Source organism: Geotrypetes seraphini, chromosome 10, assembly GCF_902459505.1.
Source record: "Geotrypetes seraphini chromosome 10, aGeoSer1.1, whole genome shotgun sequence".
Classification (NCBI taxonomy): domain Eukaryota; kingdom Metazoa; phylum Chordata; class Amphibia; order Gymnophiona; family Dermophiidae; genus Geotrypetes; species Geotrypetes seraphini.
The window spans coordinates 10,553,844-10,566,219 of NC_047093.1; the positions used below are offsets into that span (position 1 = coordinate 10,553,844).

The 12,376-nt window shown below is 43.5% G+C and overlaps 1 protein-coding gene across 1 annotated transcript; it reads right to left on the minus strand.

Moving 5' to 3' along the window:
* Positions 1-10,207: 10,207 nt before the first annotated feature.
* On the minus strand, positions 10,208-11,448 carry SSTR2 (somatostatin receptor 2). Its single transcript, XM_033960491.1, has one exon. The coding sequence runs from the start codon at positions 11,446-11,448 to the stop codon at positions 10,336-10,338; it is 1,113 nt and encodes a 370-aa protein (XP_033816382.1). The 3' UTR covers positions 10,208-10,335.
* Between the last annotated feature and the right edge of the window lie 928 nt (positions 11,449-12,376).

Here is a 12,376-nt window from a genome sequence, read left to right on the forward strand (position 1 = left end):
GCACCACTATTTCTTTCTTGAGATAAGGAGACCAGAATTGAATGCAATACTCCAGATGAGGTCGTACCAAGGAGCAATACAGGGGCCTTATAACATTCTTAGTCTTGTTAACCATCCCTTTCTTAATAGTTCTTAGCATCCTGTTTGCTTTTTTGGCCGCCGCCACTGCACATTGGGCGAGGAAGGTTTCATCGTATTGTCTACAATGATACCCAGATCCTTTTCTATCAGAAATGGCCATTGTCTGGTTAGTGTTTTTGCAGCTAACTGATTATTTCCCACTGAATATGCGTGATTAGTGTTTGCCATTAAACTGGCTCTATCATGTGACTTATACGATTAGGCATGAACATTCAGCACCAGACAGAATAAGATTGGCAATCCTATCCTTAACTTCTACAATTTAACTGGTCAGCCACTGAATATTGGCTTAACCAAATACTGTAAGTCAGGGGTGTCCAATGTCGGTCCTCGAGGGCCGCAATCCAGTAGGGTTTTCAGGATTTCCTCAATGAATATGCATTGAAAGCAGTGCATGCAAATAGATCTCATGCATATTCATTGGGGAAATCCAGAAAACCCGACTGGACTGCGGCCCTCGAGGACCGACATTGGACACCCCTGCTGTAAGTATTTAGCAACCAAAAAAAACACCAGATATTCAATATCGGTCGCTAGAAACAGCCAGGCTATGTTCTTAGCTTACTATCCACAAACAAATCATATATGTTGATGCAACCTCTAATTACAAATTTGAAGTTGTATATTAAACCTCTAAGCCAGAGATGGGCAACTCCGGAATCTAGTCGGGTTTTCAGGATTTCCCCAATGAACATGCATTGAAAGCAGTGCATGCAAATAGATCTCATGCATATTCATTGGGGAAATCCTGAAAACCCGACTAGATTCCGGCCCTCGAGGACCGGAATTGCCCACCCCTGAGCACTGCTCCGACCAAGGTTCGGTTCTTTTTAACTCTCCTGTATCTAATTGGAGAAGGAGCGGGCTGAGGATGGAGAGCAGAAATGTGCAAAGGAAAGTCAGGGCAAATGAGTGGTGAGATTCTGCCACACACCCCCCCCTGCACCTTTGCTGCGTTTATTTTTTTCATATTAAGATGATCAGTTTTAGAGGCGCCCCCTACTGGGAGGCTGATTTCCATCCGATACACGAGATGCCTGTTATTAAGCCAGTAAATTATTCTACTAGACTGATTTTCCAGTATATGGCTGCAGATTCTCTCCCACTGCCCCCTATCTTTCATGGACTAAAATAAGACGTATCGGGAGAAGAGACCCAGGAGGCCGCAAGAACTAATGTGCAAATAAAATGTATGTATCAGTTACTGTTAATCCAATTAGACACCATAACCTCCAGAGTGCCATTACAAAAGGTAGACAGAAATGAATTTATCTCATACGACCTTTTCCACTGTTTACTTGTATAATTACTATAATCTGTAGCTGTTATTAAGAGCCTCCTATTCAAAAGGTTTCTCCTGCCCGGTTAAACCCCACTGAGTTGGCTAATCCATGGCACTTAAGCAGGTAATGCCACTGACCACGTGTGGAGTTTGGGCATTTAGCATGATATTTACCTCACTAAGTTAGGACAATGAAAAGGCTGCCCTAACGTTATGCACCGAGCTAACTGGGCACCAGTCTGAATATTGACCGATGCCTGGCATTGAATATCTGGGACCACCATGGGCAGAGTCTTCCCGTAGACCTTAAGCGGCTGATTCTGTAAGCAGTGCCTGTTGTGTGCCAATCACAGCCAGGGGATGCTTTCAGAATTGGGGATGCTGGACCCAGGGTTTTCTAGGCCTATGTTCCCGGTGACTAGGGACCTTGCAGAATCATAGCTAGAGTCGACTAGTGATGCCAAAGTCCCTTTGACATGCCCACTTCCAGGCTTTGACATCACTAGGTGATGCTAGGCATCATGGACAACCGCCGGTCCCAGAGGCTGCCTAGCATCGCCTGAGTTTGGGGTTTGATGAGGTTTTAATTGGTTTTTAATGGCGTAACCAATTATCATGCCACATACAACCAATTAAAACCCTTAAGTTAGTCTTATCAGTAGGCTTGTTCTAGGCGCTTGCCAGTGGCTAACTTTCGGTGGCTTTTTGAGATTCTTGCTAGGGCTTGCTAGGGCTACCAGATGTCCAGGAAAACCCGGACGTGTCCTCTTTTTAGAGAATTAACAGGGTGCCCAGGGGGTGGGGGGGGACTTCTGAACCCCAGCAGTTTATCCACATTTTGGAAAACCCCGAGCTCAGGGCTGGGTCTGGTGGCCATTCAGCTCAGGGAAGAAGAGATGAAGTTGTGGGGGGGTGGCGTGTGGGGGAGGCGGGGTTGGAGCAGAATGGGGTGGGGCCACGTGTCCTCTTTTCATGTCGACAAAATCTGGTAACCCTACATCTAGCTTTTCTCACTTTTTGTGGCTTAGGGATTCACGGGCGTGGAGGATTCACATTAGGATAAGGCAGGCATGGGCAACTCCGGTCCTCGAGGGCCGGAATCCAATCGGGTTTTCAGGATTTCCCCAATGAATATACATGAGATCTGTTTGCATGCACGGCTTTCAATGCATATTCATTGGGGAAATCCTGAAAACCCGATTGGATTCCGGCCCTCGAGGACCGGAGTTGCCCATGTCTGGGGATAAGGCAATCTTTCCTTGTACTTGTTCAGCCAGGATCCCTTTTGGTCTATCTGGAAATCAGTGTATTGCAATCTGTCCTTAGGACAGGGGTGTCCAATGTCGGTCCTCGAGGGCCGCAATCCAGTCAGGTTTTCAGGATTTCCCCAATGAATATGCATGAGATCTATTAGCATACAACGAAAGCAGTGCATGCAAATAGACCTCATGTATATTCATTGGGGAAATCCTGAAAATCCGACTGGACTGCGGCCCTCGAGGACCGACATTGGACACCCCTGCCTTAGGATGTTACAAATTACTTTCTTTGTGGTTGGTGCCTGTTTGCCATGTCCCTATAAACCAGGGCTGCCCAAGTCCGGTCCTCGAGATCTACTGGCATGCCAGGTTTTCAAGATATCCACAATGAATATGCATGAGAGAGATTTGCCTGCACTGCCTTCTTGGTATTCAAATCTCTCTCATGCATGTTCATTGTGGATATCCTGAAAACCTGGCATGCCAGTAGATCTCGAGGACTGGACTTGGGCAGCCCTGCTAGAAACGAATTAGCCTGACTTTCTCTGCTCAGGCAATAAGGTTAACAGTCTTGGCACCATTTGTAGCAGCTTGAAACTAGCTTGGCAGGCCGAGCCGTCCCTGGCATATTCAACTCATGCATTCTGGCAGCGGATGAGTGAGGGGAGATTTCTCAGTCCCTCTTTTCTGCATCTTATCTTGGAGTCCTGAGTGCATTCCGTGTCTACGAGCGCACAATTCACACACCTGTGACAAAATGCAGGAGAATGTTTGGTAGCCCTATAGAAAAGTGTCAGTAGTGATAACAGTAGAACTTCTGCTACCTTTTGAATGAGAGCGTTCATGATCTACATTATAGGAATTCTTTTGGGGCAATATTTTTTTAGTCAAAAATGGTATATTTTCCATCCTAGCAATGGGAAAGAACCACAGAGGGGGGGGGGGGAGGAATCAATCCAGTTGGTACATCCAATTTTCTGTCCTTAAGGTCATGTGTTTTTTATTGACAAGTGGTCTTGTTTGCAGGTTCCACTGGTAACGGTGCTGTAGCTGCTTCAGTCCTAAAACATACATAAGTGTCCCCAGTCTTTAACTAACTGTCGACCAATTATGGTTAAAATTTAGAATCACTTAAGAACATCTATTATATTAAAAGTTCACAAAAACAAATCTTGATGTCTCTACCACCCATGTGAATAAATGTATGTTGAGCAGACATGCCCAAGCTTCACTGAGACAACAGAATTCTTTAAATTAGAGACAAAAAAAAGAAAAGTTTTTTTCCACTCAGTCACCCATAGCAGAATACTTTAAACAATAGCATCCTACAAGTTTAGAGAAAAACAGAGTCACAGTTAATTATATAGAGTAGAGACTAGGGTCAACATTAGCTGTGGAACTCGGCTTTGCCTTTGAGAAACAATATGGATAAAGTTTACTTTGTTTGTGGCACTGGTAGACCATTAGCAGCCACTCTAGTGAACACTGAAGACTTTGCTAAGCCCCTTTGCTTAACTGGATGACAGTTTCTAAGAAACCCCCTCTTTTACTAATGCGTAGCATGGGTTGTAGTGCCGGCAGTGGCAGTAACTGCTCCAACGCTCATATTAGCGTTGGACTGCCCTTTGACACGGGACTGGATTAGGGTTACCATTTCAACTCAGCCAAGACTAATCCAGACCTGTTTACTGCCCCATTGCATTCATGGAGATGGAACCCAATGTTTCGGGAGGGAATCCTCTGGGACCCAGTCCGCTGAAGAGAATTAGACCCAACACGGTCTGTGTTTTGACGAGAATGTCTTCCTCAAGGGTATTGGAGATACGTGGAAAAACTAAACAATCCAAATGTACTAATTCGTAGAAGCTCCGATATTGGAGCAGGGCTCACGCATAGCTTCTACGAATGAGTACATTTGGGTTGTTTCATTTTTCCATGTATCTCCAACCCAAGGACTAGCAGGGACCCCTGAGGAAGACATTTTCGTCAAAACACGGACCGTGTTTGGTCCAATTCTCCAGCGGACTGGGTCCTAGAGGTTTTTATGTGGATTACTAAGTGAATTTATCAATAAAGCCCATCTCAGGAACATCACCTTTCCATAGTGTGTTTTTTGTTTCTCTTGGACTTCTTCTCTATGGATTCTACGGGGTCAATTTCTTTGCTCTCGTGGGGGAATCCAGCACTATCAGATCATCAGGTCTAGGGAAGAGATGTTTTGGCCAGTCCTGATTGTGGAGTCACAGTCCAAATTTGTAGCACTTGATTCTATCCATTAAATTCATTGCTACAGGTTTACATAGGGCCAGATTCAGTAAATGGTCCTGAGATTTGGATCAATCACATCTCCAAGTCAAGAGATACAGTAGACTTATCAACATCACACACCCAAATACCCATTTTATCAAGGCGTTTTTACTGGGGTATGAATATCATCATAGGTTCAATATCAACAATGAGACCTATTAAAATGTTGCTTACCTTAACCCGACGGGTGCTCGCTATCGTTTCACTTATAGTAAGCTTAGACAGGGGTAAAGAATCATGAAAGTCTCTTATCACTCCAACTGCAGCCTCCGCACAACGGATTTAAACTGCACATCGATATTTTCGTGCTTATTTTCACGGTTTCATCTTTTGTGGAGAGTTAAGATAAGCACCATTTTAAGCACCATAGGTCTCATTGTTGATATTCAATGCAGCTTAAGAGAAATATGAGCCTAATGATGATATTCATACCCCAGTAAAAACGCTATGATAAAATGGGTATTTGGGTGTGTGATATTGATAAGTCTATTATTTTCTGATTCTAAATGAACACAGAGGATTTAGAATCAGAAAATAATATTAAATATTGAACTAAGGCCAGTACTGGGCAGACTTGCACAGTCTGTGTCTGTATATGGCTGATTGGTGGAGGATGGGCAGGGGAGGGCTTCAATGGCTGGGAGGGTGTAGATGGGCTGGAGTAGGTTTTAACAGAGATTTCGGCAGTTGGAACCCAAGCACAGAACCGGGTAAAGCTTTGGATTCTTGCCCAGAAATAGCTAAGAAGAAAAAAAATAAAAATTTTTTTAAATTGAATCAGGTTGGGCAGACTGGATGGACCATTCGGGTCTTTATTTGCCGTCATCTACTATGTTACTATGTTACTGTATCTCTTGATTCAGAGGTGTGATTGTTACATTTCTTGTTGAGCAAGATTTTTGTTTCTGAGTTTTTCGTAAATCGTGCTGAAATTTTGATGCCATAATAAAGCGTGTTTACCCTTTTTAGAATTGCACTTAACTCAGATTCCTACACCAAATTTTGGGTGCAAGGACCCACTGGTGTAGCGAGGGTGGGAGGTGTCCAGGAAAGCAGCATCCCCCCACCCTCTTCACCACCTCCACTCCTTCCCCGTGTATGCCCCTCCCCTTCCCCTGCTTAGCTTCCCTGGCGCGAGCAGCATTTCCAACTTGCTGCCCGTGCCAGTGTCGGCTCTCGCTCTAACGTCGCTTCTTGATGTGACATCAGAGAGGAGCAGCAGGTTGGAGCAGCTGCTCACACCGGCGAAGGGCTAGAGGTACGATGGGGGGGAAGTGAAGGCACGCAAGCAGTGAGGGAGGAGTGGGAAGGAGCAGGGGGTGAAGAGGAGAGGTGCCAGTGCCCCCATTAATATGGCGCCCAGGACGCCACTCTCCCCCTTACGATGCCACTGCAAGGACCTACGCCAACTGAAACCTGGTGTAAATCCTGGTGTGAACTTAGGCGTGGATCCCCTGAATTCTACAACCCTGTGTAAGAATGTCTCTGACCTGCCCAAGCCCCTTCCATGGCCACACCCCCTTCCGGGTTGCATGCTATGGGCTTTGGGTGCTGCTAAATGCTAATAATTGGTAATGTTAATTGACTCATTAATCAACTGAGATGCACCTGCATCTTGGAATTGGTCACCCTATATAGAATCTGAGGACAATGACATAGGATAGGATCACCTGAAATCCAGGACTGACCTAAAATCTTCCTCATGGAAATGGATAAACGTGGTTGCTGTGCTGATCAGAACCACAAGTCCATGTCTGCAGGGATGCAAACCAGAGCTGAGTGGACCTCTGCAATGTGAGTTGGCGACCACTAGAGTCCTTCATGTCGTAGTCGCAAGGAACGTTGGTTAGATTTAAGCCCGGTTTATCAGAATCTGACCTCGGCCAGGCCTTGAAATAGTCTTGTGACCCAATATTCAAAAGCGCTTACTGTGTGGGTATTCAGAGGCGGGTTTTAGCGCCAACAGTGGCAGTAACTGCTCCAACGCTCATAGGAATTCTATGAGCGCCGGATCAATTTCTGCTGCCGCCGGCGCTATGCGTTCGTAAAAGAAGGGATAAGTTAGATGTTAACTTAAATCCAACCAGAATTCATTAATAATCTTCTTATTCCATATAACCCTTCTAAGGCTCTTCGATCGTCAGCTCAAAATCTTTTCTCTGTTCCGTCCCTAAGATACATAAACACTATGAAATCTTCTATTTTTTTCTGTGACTGCTCCTTCACTCTGGAATAGTATTCCAGCTTACTTACGCAAAGAATCAACTCAAGACAAAGCTAAAGACATTTCTGTTTATCCATGCCTTTGAGACTTAACTGCCCTTTTAAGGGCGACTTAGAATGATTTTATCTTTATTTACCCTCTTATTGTTTTTCCCTTAAATTGTTATCTTTTATCTTTGAAATTATCCTCTTGTTTCCACCTGTTATGGTTTTATGTCTCCAAAAGTCTTTGTCGCCCCCTGTCTTCTTAAATTTGTATTTTAACTATTGCTTTCTATTTTTAATTTTGTACACCTCCTAGAAGGCTGATTAGGCGGCATGAGAAATTTTAATTAAACTTGAAACTTTCAAATCATCCATTGACTGTGCGACTGTATATTAATCTCACCGAGCCCAGGGCGATCAGAAATCTCACAGAGAAGGAATCAGGAAGGCGCACATGGGATCTTGCTGCATCGGGTGTAAGAGGAGGCACGTGTGCATTTTAAACTTGGGATCATTATATGCACGTACGGCTGATAAAAATCTTGGAACCACATTTATTGAATACTATAATAGTAATTTTGTAAAGTGCAGCTGAGTCTCCTCTCACGTGTCCTATTTCAAGATACCCTTATTTGCCTTCCTGCGTTTTTTTCTCTTTGGCTCCTGAGCACCTTGAACTCAGCAGTTTTATACATCTGGTGACGTGTTCGGTGTGGTAGAACATGTTAGTGGAAACTGTCCTTCTAATATCTGTACAACGGTTGCCTTGTGCCTTATTTCTGACCGGCAGAGAAGCTCACGGGTTTAGACCTAACTTGCATATTCTTTAGATCCAGGATTTGTTCATACCTGTCCCCACCCATTGTGGGATCTCCCTGGATTCAACCTATCCTTAGCATATATAAGCTTTTTAAAAATATATATTGTTTATTGTTTAATTAGTTTCTTGATTAAACGCTTTATCGATTCTGCAAAGCGTTGTACAAAACACTAGATAAAATAACATTGCAACAAACAGAATTACCATTAAAACAAACTTTAAAAAAAAAAAAAATGAAAATACAAAACTGTTAGACGAACTACAACACGTACTAGGTTAAATAAGGACGCACTAACAAAAGATACATGAAGGAAAGAGGGAGGAAATACAATAATTATAGTAAATGAGAGAGACATTAAGGGAAAGAACTAAAGGGCAGGACTTAATGGAGAAAAAAGAAGGAAAGAAAAGAGAAAAGAAAGAGAAGAAGAGAAAAAAAAATAAAAAATTAAGAAATAACAACTTCAATTAAAAGCATCTTTAAAAAGGAAACATTTTAAGCTACTTTTAAACGTTTTTAAATTATTTTCTGTTTTTAGATAAAGCGGAAGAGCATTCCAAATCGTAGGAGCAGTTACAGAGAAGATAGAGGTTCGGCGTGTACCAATTATTTTTAAGGAGGGGATATTTAAATTGGATTGGGTTATGGATCTTAAAGATCTTGGTGGATCATAGGGAATCAATATTCGATCAATAAAAGCTGGGGAATTAGTCTGCATAGTTTTAAATGTCAAAAGGGCAATTTTGTAAGTTATCCTATGTGAGATAGGTAACCAGTGGGCATCTTTTAACAGAGGAGTAACGTGGTCATACTTTGTTGCTCTGGAGATTATCTTGATTATCTATATACTGGGAACTCTCTATTCTATAATATATGGAGTCTGAGAACATTTAAAATGTTTGCAGAAGACTAATTTAAGTAGCTTCTAAAGTAACCTGAACATCCTTTAAGAAGCCTGAGAAGACAGTGATTGACTTGAGGCCTCTGTTGATTATCTTGTACCCAGTTTTCCATAAATGATCTCTTTAAAATTCAGCTATATATTTCCACCACTAATGCCCAGATTAACAAAGTCTGACCCTAGGGGATCTCTGGGGTGTGTGAGGAATTTGGAAACATGCTCTCTGAATACCATCTTCCCCTTGTCAGAAAAATATGATCTTTTGTCACAATGCCTTGTGAAGGCGATTCTTACTTTTTGCCTCATCCCCCGGGAGGAATTGGGTCAGTGTTGACTAGGTTTTTTGTCTTTTGTCCAGATCTTCTAGAATACTAAGGTGTCTGTGTAATGTGCTCATAACGAGACACATGCTTCAGACTCAACAGGATAAGAATAGTGGCATTTCTCCGAGCACTGCCAGAAAATGAAATCATTCAGTTCTGATTCGATTCCCATGCAGACGCCTTTCTTCTCCAGTTTCAGAGAGCAAATGCTTGTTCCTCTCTGTGGACATTTATGTGTCTGTGTGTGCACATGTATGTATGTCTTCAGGGCTGATTTTTGTGCATGTAGCTGACACTTCATTATTCCAGCTGTGCATTTTCAATTATTCATCTGGGTTGATTTCTGTCCCCTTCTGGATGGGTGAAACTGTGGCCCTTGCCTGTATGTTTTCTAAATGTACAGGAATTTTGCATGCATATCTAGTGATACAAATGAAAAAGGGGTGCTCCCATCTGTCCCCTGTAAGTTACATCAAACGCTCTTTTCTCTTTTAAACCTTCACCTCTATCAGAAATACACCGGTTGCACCTTTTTGAGAACTGGACTTCTACAGCATCTGGTTTTCTTCTTGTGATTCAATGCTACAAACCTGTTGGTATAAATCTCCTTGCAGACGGAAAGGGCTGTCCCAGGAGGGCTTATAATCTTAGTTTGTATCTTAGGCAATTAAGGGTTAAGTAACTTGCCCAAGACCACAAGAAGCATCCCTGGCATTCAGACCAGGCTCCGCTGGCTCTCTGCCCACTGCTCTAACCATCAGGCTAGTCCTCCACTACCATGGCACAACAACCTGACCTCACAGACCTAATACTTTTAAGCATGGGTGTCGATATGGGCAAATACACATGGCTTTAATAATGTTCATATGCAAACACACACTCACACGTACACACACATGCAGAGACACTCACATTCTTTCTTCTGAGTTCATTCTCTTCTGTGGCACCACATGAGAAAGGTCCCTGTGCATTCAAGCCACCTAGCAGGGGAGCAGAGTCGGCCTGATCTGTCAAGTCAAATATATAAAGAAACTTGTGATGAGCAACGGGCCAGCAGTGGCGATGCTTTTGAGTAGAGAAGACCCACTGGCCCTCACATGCTTGTCTGAAGATCCCCATTGAGCAGAGTCCGCTGCGTTTCCGTGGTTTCGTTGAGTCTCGACTTGTCCTGCTTGCTGTCGCTCCGATCTCCGTCGTCCATCCCGCTCACCCTGACAAGGCAGAGGACATTCTGAAAGCTCTTCTTGAAGTTGTCGGACAGGAAGGCATAGAGGATGGGGTTGGCGCAACTGTTGGCATAGCTCAGCACCACCACAAAGTCCCACATGCCTTTCAGGAACGGGGTGACTATAATGGAGATGGAGACAGAGGCGACGTTAAAAATGTAGAAAGGGAGCCAGCAGAAGATGAAGACAGCGACAACTATGGACACCATCCGAGTGACCTTCTTTTCAGACCGTTTCCTCTTTGAAGAGCCCACTCTGATCCCAGAGGATTTCACCTTAACGATGATAAATAAATAACAAAGACAAATAATACTGAGAGGCACCAGAAAGCCCATGATGAAAGCATAGATAATGAATCCTGTGTACCAGGATTCGCCTGGCCAAGTGATTGTACAACTGTCTCGTCCGTTCCGATTTTGGATGTCAGCATAAATCATAATGGGCATGATAACCAACAGGGAAATGATCCAAACAGCCGCGTTGACCAGCTTGGCTGTTCGTGGTCTTCTCCACTTGGCGGACTTGATGGGATGGACCACAGCCAGGTACCTGTCCATACTCATAACAGTCAAGCAGAAGATACTGGTGAACTGGTTAATCCCATCCACTGTCATAACAACCCTACAGATGGCTTTGCCAAAGGGCCAATGGACCAGAGCCACCTGCATGGCAAGAAAGGGCAGTCCAAGCATAAAAAGCTCGTCTGCTATGGCCAGGTTCAGGATGTAGATATTGGTAATGGTCTTCATCTTGGCATAGCGCAGAATGACATAGATTACCAGGGTGTTTCCGCCCAGCCCTACGATACATACCACAAAGTAGATGAAGGTGAGGATGGCGTTACTGGTCATGTCAAAGTGGATGCCTGTGGCATTCTGGGAAGCATTGATGGGCACCTCGGTGGGAAAATGATCAAACTGAGGGACTGAGGCAAACCAGAATTCCGTGCTGTTTGCCAGTTCTGTGTAGTCCAGCTCCATGGTGCCTTTTTTTTTTTTTAAATTAAGCAAGCGAGGTTTTCATGTTTGATGACACAGCATCTGGGGAGACAAAACCAAGGACAAAGCAAGCATTCACTTGATTTACAGAGCAAAGTTTTTAAGACCTTATATTTTGGTGGTAGATTAGGATCAGTTTATGTGTGGCTCTGTATCCATTCATCTGGGCACCAGGCAGCTTTGCCCTGGCTGTGATATTTAAAGATTTAGATGACTAATTTAAAATATGCCCTATAGAAAATGTTTAATCTTACACAACAAATACCCTTTTGGTCTATTGCAATTTCTTAGACTTTGACAAGGTAACTTAATGAAATCATTTCTGCTAGAAAATGCTATTCTGATGAATTAAGGATTTCCATTTTCAGCCATTTCTATGTGTATTTTAAAGCCATGGGTTTTATGATCGAATGCAAATTTTTGAACACTGGCGTGTTTTCCTTAATATGAATTTGAATGCATTTTTTTGCATTTCCCCCAGGATCACAGTCGAATGTTAGATTCCAAAGACCTGAGGCTCCAGGAGATTCCATCCGGTAGCTGCAAAGTTAAGGGAAACTCCCCATCGCCCAGGAAAACGTTTCAATTCCCCACCAGGTGGATATTTGCTTAATACAAAAAGCAAACAAATCACTGTCTATATTTGCTGAGAAAAGCTCTCTGAAGTCTTGCAGGGAAACAGCTGGACAAACCCTGGAAGCGGTTATCAGGTGTTTTGATGTTACTTTCTTAAAAAGACATTATCTAGGGATGCTGAGCACAGCAGGCATCTGGGGGGGATTCTGCTCTCCCCACCCTCACCCCCTCCTTTGACAAGATTCCCCTTCTTTCTCCTAAAAACAGCAAAAGCGACCAGCAGAGACTCTCCGGGCTTCCCCTGGAGAAGTTTTCACCTGTAGCTGGCGGCTGC